General features: G+C 42.4%; 1 protein-coding gene across 3 annotated transcripts in view; it reads right to left on the bottom strand.

Annotated features, from left to right (window-relative positions):
- Window positions 1–19,776, bottom strand: part of NIPAL3 (NIPA like domain containing 3) — a 44,264-nt gene that overhangs the window by 15,293 nt on the left and 9,195 nt on the right. For all 3 annotated transcript variants that reach the window (XM_088790530.1, XM_088790528.1, XM_088790529.1), the window contains exons 3-7: window positions 11,616–11,684; window positions 9,831–10,002; window positions 7,226–7,285; window positions 3,451–3,596; window positions 488–584 (exon numbers count right to left, since the gene is read on the bottom strand). In XM_088790530.1, the coding sequence (XP_088646656.1) occupies window positions 488–584; window positions 3,451–3,596; window positions 7,226–7,285; window positions 9,831–10,002; window positions 11,616–11,684 (544 nt within the window). The remainder of the gene's footprint in view (window positions 1–487; window positions 585–3,450; window positions 3,597–7,225; window positions 7,286–9,830; window positions 10,003–11,615; window positions 11,685–19,776) is intronic.

The raw sequence follows: 19,776 nt of genomic DNA, 5'->3' as shown, positions 1-19,776 counted from the left end.
TCCCCCCTTTAGAACAGAGGCATTCTGAGGGCAGGGGTTTGTGTCCTGTGTACCACTATCGCCAGTGTCCAGCACCATTCCTGGCACTTAGGAGACTCGGTATTTGAGCAAGAACGCTGAATGCAGCCAGCAGCGTGACAGGCCTGACAGGGGCTGCCTCCTGCCAGCAGCGACCTTCTTTTTCTTTCTTTTTTCAAAATTTTTATTGGGGAATATTGGGGAACAGTGTGTTTCTCCAGGGCCCATCAGCTGCAAGTCGTTGGACTTCAATCTAGTTGTGGAGGGCGCAGCACCTTGGACTCCAAGTCCAAGCGCAGTTTTCAATCTTTAGTTCCAGGGGGCACAGCCCACCACCATCCCATGTGGGAACTGAACTGGCCACCTGGTCGTTGAGAGCTTGCGCTCTAACCAACTGAGCCATCCAGCCGCCCCCCAGTAGCGACCTACTCGGTCATGGCAAAACTCAATCACCCAGACCCCCACTTACCGAGTAACGCCACCAAGAGAAGAATCACGACAATGCTGTTGGCGTTCTTCTCCTTGTAGAAGTACAGCAGTAAGCAGAACAGAATGATCTCCACAAGCTAGGAAAGCAGCAAGGTGGGGGGGTCAGTGAGGGCCGCAGACATAAGCAAGACGGGGAGACTCTGATGGGCTGGGCCAGAGGTTACGTGGCTGACGTCATCAGTCACAGACCCTCAGAGTTGAAAGGAAATCAAAACCCCCAGCATTCCCCAAACTACTGACAGATATCCTGTGGAAAAGGAGGGGACGCTGAATGAATCTCTCTAATTCCTGGACAGACCGGGAAAGAATTCACCTCATGGTAGAACTTTTGGGGTCAGGTGCTGGCCTCATATCCACCTTGTCTTGGATGGCCAAGATTCATCAGGCTGAGATGGTCTCTTTTCACTTCACTGCCCCATGAGTAACCCCATTAAAACTGGGCGTCAGTCAAAGAAGAAGACGCTTGTTCACCGAGGAGACAAGCTCTGGCAAAATATACAAGTACACACGCTCCTTGCCCCTGAAACAAGACTCCAATGTGTGCGATGTCGTAGAGAACTGCTGTGCAGTCAGGCAGGCCCAGGTTTGAACTTGGATCTGCTTCGAAACTAGCTGTGTGCCCTTGGGCAAGTCACTTCTCTTCCTTAAACCTCCGTTACTTCCTCTGTGAAATTCTTACCTGACAGGGCCATCAGCTCAGCTTACACTTAATGAACTCAAAACTAAGCCAGGCACTACTCTAAGCATTTCATCTATACCCAACTCATTAAATCCACACAATAATTCTACGAAGTAGGTACTGTCATAAACCCAAGCTAGTAAATGGCAGAGCCAGGATTTGAACCTGGACAGTCTGGCTCCAGAGTCTACATGCTGTCCTGCTAAGCGACACTGCCTGAAGACAGGTGACCCCTTGCCTGGCGTTTAGAAGGTGCTCAACCAGTAGAATCTTATGATTAGACAGTGGCAAGTCTGAAGTTTTAGAAGTTCCCCTGCCTTGGATCAACAACGTGTCCTTTCTACTCCTTCAAGGTCGACATTTGGCGCTACTTTCCCAGGGAGTGAAGCCAGCCCCAGCACCCCTCAAAACTAAAGCAGAAAAACTTGACAGTGGCTCAGCTCCATTTGCCCACCCCAACCTCCAACCAAAGCTTATTATAAAAACCAAATGGAGAAACATTAATGGGCATTTTGAAAAGAAAAGTCCTCATAATCAGAGACCATAAAACACAGCTGTTTTCATTTTCCTGTTTTCTTCCTGTCGTTGTCACAGGGAACACATATTTTATCTCCTTGTTATCACAGTCAATGTACAATTTTTCACAGGGCCATTTTTAGTTGCCATAAACAATTTCCATGTTTTTTGAAGTTGTCATAATTATCTTTAATGGCTGCAGAATACTCCATCAAGCAGATGGAGAGTTACTTAACATTCCCAACCACCGTGTGTGCACTCAGGGGGGGCCCAATTTTTCTGCGATTCTTCATGATGCTTAAATGTATGCTGTAACAGCACGTGGTGTCCTATCCCAAGATAGCTGTGTATAACTTGGTGCTTCTTGATAGACCATGAATTCTGTGAGCATGCCTCATTTATTTTTTTATACCCACAGTGTCTGGCACATAGCAGACACTCAAAAATGTTTATTGAATTTGCTTTAGCCTCACAGTCACGATAAAGGAAGACTAACTAAGTTGGTCACCAAGCCTCTGCCAGGTGCTGGGTGGTTTCCACACCACCTCGTGTCGGGAGCGATAAAACCACCCCAGGTCCTGTGACGCTCGTTAGTTTACAGAGAAGGAGGCAGAGCTTCTGGTTAAGTGACTTGGCCAAGGTCACACAGCAGATAACAAACTCGAGCCCAGGACTCCCTGAGAGTAAAGCTTTCCCTGAAGAGGTGGGTCTTGGGCTCTGTCCTGCAGACATTTCTCCATGTCCATCAGGTAAATGCTCGGACTCGCTGGCGGCAGGGAGATGACACAGCCCCAATCTTGGGGAAATCTTTCTTCTGCCTTGTGAGCAATCTGAGGAAAAAGTACGTTCTGGGGCCTCTAGAGCAGTCCCAGGCTGCTTGTGTCAGAGGTTAACAGAGTGAACACCCACAGTCAGCGGGCCGTGGAGAAAGAAGGTGGCACGTGAGGCCAGGTAGGCCCAGCTTCAAGTCCAGCTCTGCTCTCCTGGGACTCAGAACAAGTTAGCTAACCTCCCTGAGCTCCAGTTTTCTCATCCAGAAAATGGAAAGAAAAACACTTACTTTATAGGGTTGTGGAGAGAATCTGAGATGACACATAAAAAAGTGTTTCGCATAGAGACAGGCGTGGTATGGGAATGTACCAGCAGCTTTGTCAAATACCTTAGATGTTTTCCTTGATTAGTTTATTTGCGGAGCTAAACCGGATGTCACTGGGGCAAAGGACTGAGCTCTGGCTGGGGGTTTAGGAGACAAGGTTTCTAGGGTCTCCCTTGTTTCTATCAGCTGTGTGATACTGGGCAAAAAGAAATAAATAACCTTCTATAACTGTTTGGAATTTTAACTTTTCCTTACCATAAAAGGTTTAAATGTTTATGTAGAAATTTTGGGTGATACACAAAGACAAAATAAAAACTCAGTCATAATTCCATCTCCCAGAGACAACCACTCATGAAATTTGTTTTTTCTATCCAGTCCTTTATAGATACATTGTATGTACACACCTACAAATACCTCCAAAACATAAAGTTATCATACTAGATATGCAGTTTTAGACATTACTCAGGATGTAAGTGAAAAAAGTGTTTTACTGTGAATTACGTCCTCTCTATAAGTATGGTCTTCAGAGCTGTGAAATATGTCACAATTCACATGAATCCCCTATTGCTGGGTATTCAGGTTTCTGGTTTCTAGGACTCGATTCCCGCTCCCACCATCTCAGGCAGACGAACCGGAAGCTTCTCTTACTTACCATATACAAGAGAAAAGGCCAGCTCACGAGGTGCCTGGTAATGTTCTCGCCTGTCATCTTCTCATGACTGTTGGGGGCGAATGTCACCAGCAAGTAGGTGCCCACGACAGCCAAACCACAGCCAACAAAGGACAAGACGTAGCGCCCTGCAAGGAAGGGGAGGCTGTCACAGGGCTCACTGCAGGTGCAGGCCGCAGGCCAGTGTGTGCTCCTGGGGCAACACAGCTGACCTGTTATTGTTTGTGTTTTTGGTTCTTCTTTATTTTTTAAAAAACAGATGATCTTCCTTAATGTTATTTTAAAAAAATAACATTTAGTGCTAAAAAACTTTAATGAGGCGTTGCATGCATACAAAAAAGTGCTTGATGAATTCTCACAAAGTGAGTACGCTCATATAACCAGCACCCAGATTAAGAAAGGAAACATTAGCAGGATCCCCAAATCCTGACATGTGTTCCCTTCCAACCACGTGACCCCACCCCCAGGTTTGGTAACACTTTTGATTTTGACTAACACTGACAGTTTCCCTGATTTTGCACTTTATTTACTTATTTTTCTTTCTTTTCTTCTCCTTCTCTTTCTTCTTCTCTCTCTTTTGGTGTGTGTATATTTCTATTTTCCATTTGTATCTTCGGGTTTTTTTTTGTTGTCATTTTAATTTCTTTTTTGGCTTTTACTTGATATAAATGGATTTGTATAGTATGTGCTCTCGTGTCTGTGCTCACACAAGACGATGTTTGTGAGATTCATGTGTATTGTACACGTAGTGGTGGTTCCTTCATTCTCACTGCTGTACAGTGGGCCGTTGTGTGAGTGACACAATTTATCCATTCTACTGCTTGACAGGCATTTCAGTCGTCTCCAGTCTTAGGTTATAACAAGTAATGTTGCTGTACCTTTGTATTTCTATTGGGTATAAAACCAGGAGTGGAATTCCCGGGTCATAGGCTATGTAGGTATTCAGTTTAGTAGTTACTGTCAACTGGTTTTCCAAAGTGGCTGTACCAGTTTACACTCCCACCAGTAGAGCAGGAGAGTAAAACTATGTATTTTTTTTTCTTCATTTTAGCCATTGTGGTGTTGCACTGTGGTTTTAACACACATTTTATAGGGAACATTTTAAACTGAGAATCACTTTATGGGCAAGATAAGAAACAAATAAAACAAAACCTCAAAAGCAAACATTCAGAACCTACCATGTGCCTTTTAAAAATTACATCATCCTCTCCCAGCTGGTTATTTAACCTACTTCCAAGGGAACTGTTGAAATGCTATCAATTTTCTACTCCACAGACCTGTCGGACACTGTCAGTGGCCCAATAGCCAGGCTCCTGGGTAAGTGACATGAGTCTCCTTACTTTCCCCAGGGTCCTGTCACAATCCAGTTGAACCCTGTGCAATTGGTGAAAAGCCTCTTGACGGCCCGCCCAGGCAAACTGAGAAGGGCTGTGAGCTCTGCACATATGGTGACCACAGGCCTATGGATTTTTCTGGCATAGAACTAACTATACGGATTTCATTCCACTGTCTCCAGAAAATATGATATCTCATTCAATGTCTTTTATTTTAATTCTCGGCCTCATAAGGTGCTCAAAAACAGGCTGTTCAATTGTTCAATGAATGAGTGAACCAGGATTCAACTCAACACAGTAAGTTCTGTGCTAAGATACACAAGTCTGGTGTCTTAAGTTTTCTTCAGGCAGGGATAGGTCTTCGTCATCTCCATGCCTGCGGTGTCCAGCACAGCTCTAGCACTGCGTGGATGTTTGCTGAATTTAATGGAATTTGAGGCAGGGCAGTCATGTACAGCTGAGCAGGTTGCTCACTGCACAAGGGCACCTAACTGAAGGGGAGTGGAAGACTAAAATCCAGCCCACGCTCTGCTCATTAGGCATGTGTCCACAGCACTACAGGTGCCCAGAGGGGCCAACTTTTTCCAATTCACGTAGGGCACTGCCTGGACTAGCATGCCTCTTATTCCAGGACTACCTAGAGTGACCCTGGAAAGGACAAAGCAGAAGAAGCCCAGCCACTCTGCCCCCTGGCTGACCACCTCCCCTCGCTCCCCCCGCCCTCCACACACAAACCAAGACTACTACAAATCACAATGAGTCTTCTGGCCTTGTCATTATTTGTTTGCTAAGCAGTAGTGCTGCTGTTTTTTCAGTGTAAGATTCTTTTCTTTTTCAGCCTCCTGCTCCTATCTTGCTTTCATTCTACACCAAAGATTCAGAACAGTAGTTCCCAAACCTGGCTGTGTTTTCGCAACTGCCTGGGAGCATGTTCTCCCCGACATTTTGTTTTAAGAACTTTCCAGACACACAGAAAAGTTGAAAGAGTTGTATAGTAAGCACCCATAGTCCCTCCACCTAGATTCTAAATGAACGTCACACATACTTGTTTTATCACATAGCTATCTGTTCTCTTCACCCCTTCATCCATTCATCAAACCATCTTATTTTTTGATACATTTCAAAGCAAGTTGCAGACAAATATACTTCACCCTGGGGAGGTTTCTAAGAATGCAAATGTCCAGGCCCCAGATTCAAATTCACCAGGGACAGAGCCTGTGTCACCATCACGTGACTTCTTTACTCCTTAGCCTGGCTTATAAGGCCCTACATCATCCAGTCCTCCGTCCCCTTGCTCCCATGTCCTCCTTCCGTCTTTACTCATCACCCTGCAGCTCCACTGGCCTTACTGATACTGGACACACCAAGCTTACTCCTGCCTCCGGGCCTTTGCACCAGCTGCTCCCTCTACGTGTAACACTCTGCCCACAGACCTTGGCAGGGTGTCTCTGTATCATTTAGGTTGGGGCTCAAAAATCACCTCTTCAGACAGTCTAAGCCTGACCAGTCAAGGTCAAGTATTCCCACGCCCCCAAAGTCCCACCAAGAATAGTTCTAGTTTTTCTGAAGCACTCACTAAGATCTAGAATTATATTTGTTCAGTTGTTTATTGTATGCCTCCCACCACAAAACACATACGTTTGACTGGAATCTCCATGACAGCAGGTACCCCATCTGTCCTACTGTTATATCCCTGAAACATGATACAGAGTGTGGCACTAAGTAGGTATCTTGGGGGAACACATCTTCTCCACTCCTCAGGTTTCCATGTAGACAGACCTCCAATGGACCGACACTTCCACCTCTTGCCTCATTGGTCTGCATTTCTCCATGAGTGGAGCCAATTTCCCCAAAGAATTTATACACTGAGGTTTTGTTCTTTTTCCTTAGTTTTTTGCCTCCCACGATGTGAGGCAGTCATTCTGGGTAAGTGTTCCATTTTGTAAACCCAAATGTTTCCTTGGGAGACTGGCCCAATGTCTAGCTGGGAACTGGGGCACAGAGGGGGAGAGTTCATTTGGCTGCACACCTAAGCTGCATGCTCGACTTTAGCTTTTATTTGTAATAAAGCATAACTTCTGATCTCCTTCTGTGTTTATTCCCCATTGCTTTAGAACTCGGTTAAGGAAAGATGGTGCCTTTTATTGGGCCTCCTAAAATCGCAACAATAGATGCTCAATAAATATTGATTGAATGGAATGAATGAAAGTCCATTTTAGAAAGTCTCAGATGATTCAGATGTGTAGCCAGGTTTGGGAACCACTGATTAAAGAGCTGCCTCTCAGGAACCTGATGAGGGTGGAATATAGACCCACAGAGGAGAGTGGCGAACAGGTGATCTCCATATTGGGGAGCGCTGCTTTTATAATGCAAAAAAGCAGAAGCGTCAAATTGAGAACAGGGGCTCACATCAGTGAACTTACTCAGAAAGTCTTTTGGTTTCCATTTTTCTTTGATGAATATGATTCCTATGATGGCGCTAGCTGTAACGAAAAAAGGACAGGGAAAAGAGAATTGAGGCTGCCATCAGTCAAATGGAGTCCCTTTGCCCATGCCTTTGGGTTGGCTCTTCTGCACTCTGGAACCTGAAACTTCCTAATCTCTCACTCATCCTCCCAAGAGCTCAGTCCCTTCTGGTTCTGGGTTATTCCATCTCGGAAAGGGAGGCTTCTCTCTGAATCTTCCTGAGGCTTTCCTACAAGGCTGGGAGCACTGTGTGTTGAGTATTTATTGTGCAACAGGCAATCTACACATTGTCTGGCATGTTCACTCTTTGAGGTGGGTGTTATTATTCCCATTTGAAAACCGGGGACACTGAGGCTAAGAGCGGTGAAGCACCCGCTCAAGATCATGAAGCTGGTAGGTGAAGACTAGACTTGAAGCCATGACTGTGGGAGGCCAGGGCTCCTTGCTCCTTCCACTGGCATGCCTTCCCCTGACATTTCCCCCTGGGTGTTTTCTCTCCCTGACTCTTCCAAGTTTGCAGATGTCCTCACATTTCCCGTGACTGCCATAAAGGATGCGGCTGGCACTCACCGTGAATACACTTGGATTATTATTACAGGTCTGCCTCTTCTGGCTGTGTCCTGGGGTAAGTCAGTTCACCAGGGTCTCAGTTTCTTAGTCTATGAAACGATGTGATGGATCCAGCTTGCACCACCAGTGTGCGGATTGTTAAATATTCAGGAAACCACTGATAGCTTGACTTCAGCCACAATGTTGAGTTTACATGGTGTTAACACCATATAAATAAAAAACATGACCTATCAGGTCTTTTTTCTCCTTTCTCACTTTTCTGTCCTTTACCTTCTTCTCTCCCTCCCTCCACCTCTTCTTCCTCTTTTTTCTCTTCCTCTCTCACTTTCTGAGAGTTGGTTTATTAGCACACCACTGAAAATACCTACTTCTCTGAGTTAATAGGGGCAAATAAATAATATATGTAAATGATTTGTCACACAGTAAATGGTCAATAACTGGACTATTATTCAAGTACCTAGAACAGTGACTGTTAAGTAATAAGTATTCACTAAGCAGTGGTTACTACTATTTTTGATATTATTCCTCACTTGGTGACTTGAGAAGCTCTAAGAACCTCTTAATTTCCAGTGGCTGATACCTGAAGTCCTATCATTATAATTCAGCCTCTGGTTTTTAACAATTTGATGATTAGATTCTTATTAAAATTCAGAGACTAATATTTAAAGCACTTGGTGACTCAGTCACCTATTCCTCATTGTGAATAAAGTGCTGAGAGCCCTTTGGAGAGATCAGCAGAAGACAAATCTAAACAACTATCGGGGCTGGGCAGTAACATAATTGTAGAAAGAAGGCCAGAGGAAAGACAATAGGGGAAAGGTTGGGACTACGGCAGACTACTAGCCTAAACTGAAGGCAGTCAGATATTAAAAAACAATATGGTGTGGGAAAGAACACAGCATGTCTGAGGACCTCATTCCTTTTGTGGGCTGCCAGTTTACCAAGAAAAAAGACTCTTATCATAAAATCACGGAAAGCAAATAGGTTTCTGGTCCTTTGCCAACTCCTGGTAATTGGGAACGACTGCCTGAAGCTCTGAGAATTCTGAGACCCCATCAAGGCTCAGTAGGCAGGAATGCTATGATTGATTAGTGATGTCTGCGTTGGGCCCAGGAGGGGCATACAGTTTCATCCCGGGTGTATGGGAGGCCCTCTTAATTCCAGGTGGAATAAGATGCAAAAATGTAACTTTTTCCTTTAGGAGCAGGGAAGAGCTTCTAAGCAGTGTAGTACTTGCCAGCAAGATAGAGGGAACTATTCCAAAACAAGTTCACTGTCCCTGCTCCTATGTACAAAAAGCTATTGTTCAGTGATCTACTAACATCTTTTAAAAAGAAAATAATGTTTTTCTAATTCTGTTTTATTTGTGACCTCATGGCCATTAAGGCTCCTTTACCTTTTAGCTGGTTCAAATGTTCTGAAGCACTGGTTCAGTGATTACAGGAATCATAGAGAAATGGCAGATGAGAAAGTTAACGATGTTTTAAAAACAGTACCAGTTGATGTTAAAAAGATATGAGAATAAGCTGAATTTCTTAGAGGCGTAAGATATCTGAACCCTACAAAAGCTTGTGTTACCTTGGTAGAGCTAGGATGAATGTGCTAAAGTTTATCTTCCTTCTGTAGTAGAAATAAAAACTAATTCTGATAAACTTTCTGAATCTTAAACAGATTCTGGAGACAGACAGCCCCGTTCATATCCCAGCCCTGCTCCTCACGAGCTGAGTGATTTGGGGAAATAAGTTCACCACTCTGTGCCTCAGTTTCCTCATCTGTAAAATGGGAATAATAACTGTATCTCCCTCAAAAGGCTTCCGGGGAGGATTAGAAGAATTAATACCTGTAAAGTGCTTAGGGCAGGGCAGTGGCGTGTATGAAGCCCTTTCTAATTGCTACTATTATTATCAAAGCAGTGTCTTCGATCCTGGTGGCGACACGGTTGACACACAGCAGGTGAGTCCCAGGGGGTGTTTGGGCAGACTCCAGTCTTACCGATCACGGAGACTGCGCCAAGCGGCACGATCAGCGAGAGTGGAGCGAAGGCGTAGGAGGCAAACACACCCAGCTCACCCAGCAGCATCAGGAACAGGCCCAGCCACCATGTCTTGGTCTTGAAATATGCCCGGGGGTCCTTGGAGCTTGCCAGGCGGATGTGGCAGTACTTCTGGAAATCCGAGGAAGAATGTGATTTGAACAGATGTTTGGGGAAAAGATGTTATGATGCATGTATCCTAAGTCTACCTCCCACTTTTATGTGGGAAGACATGTCAGATCTCTTTGGGGTCCTTACTAGAGAAGAGTAAAGCAGTAGCGATCTAAATACTAGATTGTTATTCTAAGACAGAAGTTCTCAACGTGGCTGGGAAGCCTTAAAAATTCCCTGGGAAGCTTTGAAAAAAAAAATCCATGTGTATGGGTCTCAGAGGGTAGATGTGAGGCCTGGAAACGTGCATTTCTAATGCACATTCCAGGCAGTATGCAGTCTGGGTGTGAGCCATGGTCTAAGGACCCCCACTTTAGCCTGGCCTCAGGTTGATCTTCCTCTAACTGCAATGTCCTGGACTCCCCATGTTCACGGTGCCCACTCGGCTACATTCCTTTCTGTAGACATGCCAGCAGCTCTGCTGGGCAGCTCTGTGGGTATCAGCAAACACTGCCCTCCCTCGGGGGGATACTTGGCTCAAGTATGGCCAAAATTCTTTTTTCTGGAAATGGGAACTTGCGACATAAAAACCAAGGCAGTGACTAAGGAAAGGTAGGAAGTCATGTTGACTCAGAGGGCCAAGGCGGCCTTTTGGGGAGGATCGTGCTGGGGGCTACACAGAAGCAGATACAGAAACTGAGACGCTGGTCTGTAGAAAGAAGAGCATGAACCAGACAAGTAGTTAAGAGAAGACGCAGCCTCAGAAACACACCCACATGTGAGTACCAGGTACACATGTGTATTCATGTGCCTGCTCCAGGGAGGGAGGGCAGTTCATCGCAGCTAAAGGCTGGGTACCACTGGGGCAGAGGGAGAGGAGTTAGCCGCTGTGCTGCGGGAGTCTTCTGGCTGCAGGTGTCAAGTCTTAGTCTGGGTTTCCCTGAGACAAGGACTTGGGAACAAGTAGTTGATTTGGGAGGTGGTTCCTAGAGGCACAATGTGTAAGGGACTAGGAAAGTGAGACAGGGAAGAGAGAAGAATAAATGGGGAGCGCGTTCATGGGTGAGTTAGTACCTTGGGCAAGTGGGGCTCAGTCCCACTGGGGACCCTCCAGGAAACCCTGTGAACTCACCTTAGAACCATCCTACCAGAGGATGGAAGCCTGGGCCATTTATTCACTGACGCCTATTCCCCACTAGTCGAAGGTTGCCCCCAGGGGCATCAAAAACCACTTCCACATCCAATACACACACCAACCTTCCCAGTTACACCGTGTGCCCGTGGAACCAGTTCCCGTGGTGCCCTCAGGAGAAGCCCCTCAAGCTCTCAGCTTGCTCCAACCCATAGCTGCTTGTGAACTTAGAATGTGCCAAGGGGATTTGAGGCACAGCATCTGCCCCAGGGCACCCAGAGACTTGTAAATAATGGAGAGGGCTGTCATCAGAGGTGAGGGGTGATGGGGGAACCAAGTGGGGAAAAGAGAGATTCTGGAACTGCCCACAGTGTATTGTCCCAGGCCCAGCCCAGGCATGGAGGGCAAAGTCCCACAGAGAGGAGGCAGCTGGGCCTACACCAGACTCCCTGGCTTATCAGCTGTATCTCTGCCCCAGACAGGGCTGGTGACTGAAACTTACCTGGAGGTTAAGTGCAATGCTGACCACAAGATGCCCGAAAATCGCCAAAAGGGCTCCAATCAAGTTTTCCTGTAAGAAATGTTCACAGGAACAGATATGAGCTGGGTCTAAGATAAAGGGCCCAAGGATACATTTGAAATCCAACTGTTTGCTTCCCCCTTGCCCTCCCCCCACAAAAACTAGAAAAACATCCATCATAAAGTCACACCCTAGACTCTCTACTGGAATTTTACTACCCAAAGTTAATCTGGCTGCCTTGCTGATTTACAAAACACCACCCTAAATGAGACACTTCTAGAAAGCACCATCCTTTGTTTGTAGGTCACTGTGACCTGATAAGGCCTAAATCTTCTCTGGTATTCCCCTTAATGTATTGACTTGCCATGGTCTCCAGCAGGAAAAGCAACATTGAGAAATCAGAATTTACAAGAGAAACACAGGATATTATTTGCCATTTTATCAATGGAATTTTCATGTTCCCAGAGGGGCTGCAATGAGACTCTTTTAAAACAGGTTAAATTGCTGAGGGCATTTTAAATGATTTAATTTATAAAAATTTAATTTCCATCACCTTAAGAATAAGTTTCAGATTCCTTGGCATGGAATTTTTTTTTAATTTATAAAATGGTTACCAAACATATTCACTGTAGAATAATTAGGAAATATAGTTAAATGAAAAGAATAATAATAACAACAAAATAGAAAAACTACCTGTAATTCTAAAACCCAGAGATAATTACTGCAAACTTTAGGTTCTTGTTGTTCTTGTAAATTATTTTCTATCCATAAATTTAGATATAAATGGCAATGTTAATTTGTGTTATAAAAATAAGATTAGAATCTGTTTTATAACCTTTTTTTTTTTAACTTAAGATATTATAAGCAAATTCCCATCAGGCATATTTAGTTCATTATTTTTAATAAATGTCAACTCATTTGAACGTGTCATCTTTTATATCATTGTTTCTCTATTATTGGATACTAGAAAGAAAGAAAAAAAGAAAGAAGAAAAATTTATAGCTATGTTTCCTTTAAGAGTTTTCTAGTTTTAGCTCTTACATGTAGGCCTTTCATTGATTTTAAGTTAATTTTTGTACATAATGTGAGGAAAGAATCCAACTTCATTCTTTTACATATGGTTACCCGGTTGTTCCAGCATCATTTGTTGAAAAGACTATTCGTCCCCATTGACTGGTTTTAGGAACCTTGCCAAAAATCAATAGACTTAGATGGATAGGTCACTCATAGATGTATAGGTTTATGTCTGGACTCTGTACTGATTTGTATGTCTATCCTTATGTCAGTACCATATTGTTTTGATTACATTTGTGGCTTTGTAGTGATTTTTGAAATCAAGAAGTTGAAATCCTCCAACTTAGTTTTTTTCCCAAGATTGTTTTGGCTACTCAGGCTACTGCCTTGCATTTTTTATGAACTTTAGGATGAGCTTGTCCAGGTATTTTCTAATTTCCCTTGAGATATCTTCACTGACTCATTGGTTATTTAGGAGTCTGTTGTTTAATTTCCACATATTGGTGAATTTCCCACTTTATTCTTGTGAATTTCCTTTTGTTATTATCTTCTCATTTCATTCCATTGTGACCATAGATGATATTTTGTATGATTTCAATCTTTTAAATTTATTGACATTTGTTTTGTAGCCTAACCATACGCTCTATCCCAGAGAATGTTCCATGTGCACTTGAGAAGAATGGTTATCTTACTATTGTTGGGTGAGATATTCTGTAGATTTCTGTTAGGTCTAGTTGGCTTATAGCGTTGTTTAAGTCTTCCATTTCCTTCTGATCTTCTGCAAGTTGTTCTATCCATTACTGAAAGTGGGGTTTTGAAATCTCCAACTATTACTGCTGAACTATTTTTTCTTTCTATTCTGATTCATGTATTTTGCTTCATGTATTTTGGGGCTGTTAGGTGCATATATTTTATAATTGTTATATCTTTTGATGGATTGACTCTTTTACCATTATATAATGTCCTTCTTTGTCTCTTATAACATTTTTTGTCTTAAAGCCTATCTTGTCTGATGTTAGTAGAGCCACTCCAGCTCTCTTTTGGTTACTGTTCGCATGGAATATCTTTTCCCATTGTTTCACTTTCAACCTGTTTTTGTCGTTGAATCTAAAGTGAGTCTCTTGTAAATAGCATATACCTGGATCATGTTTTTAAACAATCTATTCTGCCCATTTCTCCCTTTTAACTGGAGAGTTTGATCCATTTACATTTAATATAATTACTAATAGGAAGGACTTCTGCCATTTTGCTATTTGTTCTCTATGTCTTATGTCCCTTAGTTTGTCCATTACTGCCTTCTTTTGTGTTAAATAGATATATGTTCTAGTGTACCATTTTAATTCCCTTGTCATTTCTTTTACTCTATTTTTCAGTTATTTTCTTAGTGATTGTGCTATGGATCACAATTACCACCTTAATTTATAACAATCTAGTTTGAATTAATACAAATTTAATTTTAGTAGTATACAAAATTTTGCTTCTGTATAGCTCCATTTCCCTTCCTTCCCCTTATGCTATTATTGTCACAAATTTCATTATCTTCTAAAACATAATCACTTGGTATGGGTGGGCAGAATTCTACATTCCTTTCATTTAAAAATGATATTCAGTTGGGTTCTCCATCTCTCTTGTCTTTGCTGAACAACAGAAAATACTTCATTGATGTTTCCTGAATAAATGGTTTACCATGTTTCCCCGATTAATATAAGACCCGGTCTTATATTATATGACATTACATAAGACCTGGTTTTATAATAAAATAAGGCCGGGTCTTATATTAATTTTTGCTCCAAAAGACGCATTGGAGCTGATGGTCTGGCTAGGTCTTATTTTCAGGGAAATACGGTAGTCTGAGCATAGACAAATGACAAGAAAGGAAGAATGTGATATATGTCATTTGAGAGAAGTGCTGATAAAGTGGTGGAATTTCAAAGGAGGAATTCATTCTGGGCAAGGTCTGAACTACTTGGCTCAATGTCATATGGCAAAGGCAGTGGAAGAGCTGTAACTGAAATCAATGGGAGAGCTGTAACTAAAATCCAGGCTCTTAGACTTCCAGCTGGAGTTCTCTTTGGATGCCTGGCTTCCTCTTCCAACTTCCAAATGGCACCCAGCTTGAAGCTGAGCACACCCAACACACTCAACCAACACCTGTGAACTGAAGAGGCCTTCAGACAGCAACCTGCAAGGGACAGGACTTCTTGGAAACTCTGGAAGGACACCATGGCTCCTAAGGAAGTGCTCCAGCACAAGTGGATGGGACGGTGGTTATTCAGAGGTCAGGCTCTGGAGTCAGATAGACTTTAGCTTCAATTCAGCCTCCACAACCCTGACAGCATAACTTCAGTATATTTCTGAGCGTCTGTTTTCTCAACTATCAAATGTAGTTAGTAAGAGTACTCCCTCTCGCAGTAGATGCAAGAATGAAATGAGATAATCCCATGAAAATACTGAAGCACAGTTCCTGGCCCCAGGGAAACAGATTTCTTTACCATAGGACTTCTCAGAGGCTTCAGTAAATATTAGCTATCATAGTTAGAAACATCCATCAGCCAACGATAGGTTCAATATTTATGAGAACCTCTATGTGCTAGGCATGTGCTAGTGGGAGGTGATCTCCTAGAGAGCTCAGCTTTTGTAAACTGACAGATCAGGCTTGTATAAATTAGAAATGATGACAAAAAACAACATTTATTGAGCACTTACTATGTGCCCATTACTATGCTATATATTAGGCTGGTGCAAAAGTCATTGCAGTTTAAAAGGTTAAAAATAATTACAAAAACCGCAATTCCTTTTGCACCTAATACTTTATACATATTGACTTACTTAATCCTAACAACACCCCTACAAAGGTAGATACTATTCTCTATCTTTACAGTAAGGAGACTGAGGAACAGAGGATAAGAGGTAGAAGGTAAGTGGCCGAGGCAGGACTGGGACACAGGTAGTCTGACATTAGAGCCCCTGCTCTTAACTATCATGTCAAACTATGTAATATATAAAGTCTAGAACACTGCCCGACACTGGATATTCAATAAACAGCACCTCCTATCAGGGGGTGGGGGATTGGTTCTTGACCCAGTGGCTCCCAGGCTAGGGCAGAAAACAGATACTTAAAATATTACAATATACTCGTACTGGAGGTGGGTATGAATGCAATGGAAATAAAGGGGAGGGAAGAATTCTGGATATTTATTTATTCCTTCAGTGCCTCGTATGTGCCATGCACTGACTGTAAATGTGCCAGGCTCTGTCCTTGTCCTCAGGTAGTATGTATTAAACAACCGATGCTTTAATCACACTGCAGTTAGAGCTAAGAGAAGCAAAGGGGCCTGATGGAGTGTGTGGGCAGACCTAGGACTGGCAGAAGGAGGTCACGGAAGATGTCTGTGAAGAATGGTTTCAGAACAGAGACCTGAAGACCTAGCATGGTGGGGGTAGAGTGAAGAAAGCCATTCTACAGACCATGGGACGCTCCCGAGGTGGGAACAAACATGGTGCCTTTGACGCATGGAAAGAAGGTGACGTGGAGGGGTAAGACTGGGGGGAACTGCGCTCAAAGGCACTGAGAGGTAAGAGGGGTTGCGTGTATGAGAGCCTGAGGACCGATGGGCTTCTATGTAGCTGGGGCAGGGGTCCACGGATGATGGAGGGAAACCAGAGCATACAGGGAGTAGGCTTAAGAGGCGACCAGATTGGGAGGGGATGTCTCTATCACAAAAGGTTTGCACTTGGGCTTGGAGATAATAGGGAGGCTCTGCGTGGCGTCATTAGGACTGTTTCTAAAAGAGAAAGCAGGGTGGCAAGGTCTAAAGGCCACATCCTTCACAATGGGGGCCTCAGAGACTTTCTTCTACAAAGGGTTTACTGCAACGGACAGTTCGAAGGGATTCGATCATCATATCCTCATTTCCTTCTATGCTCGCTGCTAGTTTCCCGTATTTCCCCTTTCTTACCTTTCACAATAGCTCTCTCCCACTTTGTCAAAGAAAGGCTTGTCCTATCTTCATGACTTACTCTATCTAGTACATTGACCCAAGTTGTAAAACCATCAAGAAACTAAGGGGAATTTTGAAATTCTGGTTTCCCAGGAGGTTTCTTTAGTGATAAATACCCATTTTGGGAATTACTTCTTTCCCTCTCTGATACACATTCCTGTTAAGAAATGACAACAGATGGGACACTTTGGCCCTTGTTAGGATATTCTGAAATCAGAGGCTGATTTGACAGATGTTTATACAATAAGGACTAGTTTAGTTAATTAGGTTGTATCTACAGCTCTGTTTTGACAAAAATATATTCAAATGATAAAATGTTTATAATTAAATTTACAAAATTAAATTTATAAATTGTGGCATATGTACAAATATTTATAGTAAATATTTGCATTACATTCTACAATTAAAATATATACACTATAATACAGTAAAATTAACAATATTTCAATTTCCCCAACCCTTCTGGATATATCACGTTTACTCAATGTGCCTTAAGTGAAAAAACTGACCAACATAAATGATAACACTTTTTTGGTAAACTTCGCAGAAATTGTGAAAACAAAACAAATCCGTTGTAAATTAAGTCTAGTACTTTGCTTTGAGCAAAAAAAAGGAAGCCCTACTCATATTGTTAGCTTAAAGTCAATAAAAGAAATTTATTACTATGTGATTTTTAGCACATACTTGGAAGGAGTTGAAAGAATTCAGTGATACTACTATAACACCACTCCTTCCACTCCAGGTACCTATGTGAACAGGCTCTCAGCACTTCCAGCTATAAAAACCAAAAACTTGCGACAGAATTGATGCTAAATTCTTATTCTAGCAATCAGTAATATTTATCTTGAGGATTGAAAAAAAGTCCCATTCTTATTCAGATAAGTCATTCCTAATACAATGTTATTTTTTACTTAATAATTGTTGTAAAACTTTATATTGCATTAATCAATTGTATCAATTAAAAAAACTTCTGGATTAAATCAAGACTTATGAACCTTATATCAAAAGAACTTTTTAAAATGAAATTTGATGACATACTCTCCATTCTTTCTTATAGAGAAGTATCATAGATGTCCATAAAATTTTTAAGTGTTAAAAAATAGACACAAATTTGGGATACAATTCTGTAGGGGAAATAGAAGAGAAATACAAATTCAGGGGAAAAAAAAGGAATGATGTAAAATTTCCAACTGTTAAAGAAAAGCTTTTTTTCAGAAAGCTGATGGTAGGTATCAAGTGGTTTATATATTCTTGAGCCTCAGTTAAGTGTAAGAGTTTTTATAAATAAATATCAGTGCAGAGGACCAGAACAGACGCTTCTCCCAACAAGACATACAGACGGGCCAACAGATATATGAAAAGATGCTCAACTTCACTAGCTATTAGGGAAATACAAATCAAAACCATAATGAGATATCACCTCACACCTGTTAGAATGGCTATCGTCAACAAGACAAAAAATAACAAGTGTTGGAGAGGCTGTGGAGAAAAAGGAACCCTCATACACTGTTGGTGGGAATGTAAATTGGGACAGCCGCTATGGAAAACAGTATGGAGATTCCTCAAAAAATTAAGACTAGAATTACTATACGACCCAGCAATCCCTCTCCTGAGTATCTACCTAAAAAATCTGAAAATATTTATCCGTAAAGATATATGTACTCTGATGTTCACTGCAGCTTTATTTATGGTGGCCATGACATGGAAACAAATGTCCTTCGATAGATGATTGGATAAAGTAGATGTGGTATATAAACACAACGGCAAACTACTCTGCCATAAGTAAAGATGAGATACTGCCATTTGCAACAACATGGATGGATCTTGAGATTATTATGCTAAGCGAAATAAGTCAGACAGGAAAAGTCGAGAACCATATGACTTCACTCAGGAACAAGACACACAAACAATGAAACAAAAACTCATAGACAGACAACAGTGTAATGGTTACCAGAGGGTAAGGGGGATGGAGGGATGTTAGAAGAGGGTAAAGGGGGTCAAATATATGGTGATGGAAGGAGAACTGTGTGGTGAGCACACAATGTGATATATAGATGACGTATTATAAAAATGCACATTTGAAACCTATGTAATTTTACTAATCGTCACCCCAATAAATTTAATTAAAAAATACATCTATCTGTCTGTCTCAGTATTTAGATGTATCAGGAATGACATACTTTGTAAACATTTAAGTTTGTAATGGAAAGTTTTACGTTTTAGATGCTAACTAAAAGAATGTGTGAGAAAATGGTGTTTCTTTAGGGGAAGTTTGAGGACCTCAAAGGAAGTCCTTCATTAAATGTGGCTCTTCATTAAAAGGATACAAAGCAAAGACCTTGACCTCACGGGAGGCAAATAGCTGGCCACGCCTGACCGCCAGGCAGGTACTCTGCTGAGTAACTCAGTTTACCTATGCCAATGATGAGGAGGAAATGTTAAAAAGAGTTACCGGGCAGCTAGCTATTCTACAGGAACTGCCTAGGAGACAAAAAGGACTGTGGTTCCAGCTCCAACACCTCCAAGCTGCTCTATTACCTTTATGGGGGACAGAGGAGAGCTGGAACCAGCTTCCAGGAGTTGCGCAAAAACCTGAGACCTGAGCAAGGGCTGCTCAGAGGACACATGGGAGCTACACAGAGGCAGGTTTAAGGTCGGTGGCCTGGCGCGATTTGCTTGCTTAGGTCTTGGTTCCTTTCTCCTCAGCTGGTTGGGATGACAGCGCCCTTCTCTCAGGGCTGGTACATGACTTCCTGAGATAATTTGGAGAAAGTACTTAGTATTAGGGGGAACTAATATAGGGAAGGGGCATGAGGACTATTTCCGCGGAAGGAACTAGAAGTCAGATTCCCAGCCTGCTGCCTACGTGCTCCACGACAGAGATCAGACAGACGTTTAATCAAGCACACAGAGCAAACTAGAGATTCCATTAGAACCCTCTGTGCAGTGAAGCCCATGGAAAGAAAACAAAGGTTGTGCTTCACAAGAGTTAAAGACAGACCTGCCCCTATCTTCTTGCATCTTACTGAAGTTAAAGATAAACTTACTATTGTTAGTCTATCCTTCCTTCCCCCTATACCAGTGAATTTTCCACGGAAGCAGAAAACACATACATACAAACCCTAGCC

The sequence above is a fragment of the Rhinolophus sinicus genome, chromosome 14 (assembly GCF_057876585.1).
Source record: "Rhinolophus sinicus isolate RSI-liver-muscle chromosome 14, RSI-T2T, whole genome shotgun sequence".
NCBI classification, from domain to species: Eukaryota; Metazoa; Chordata; class Mammalia; order Chiroptera; family Rhinolophidae; genus Rhinolophus; species Rhinolophus sinicus.
This window is presented reverse-complemented; position numbering and strand designations above follow the sequence as displayed.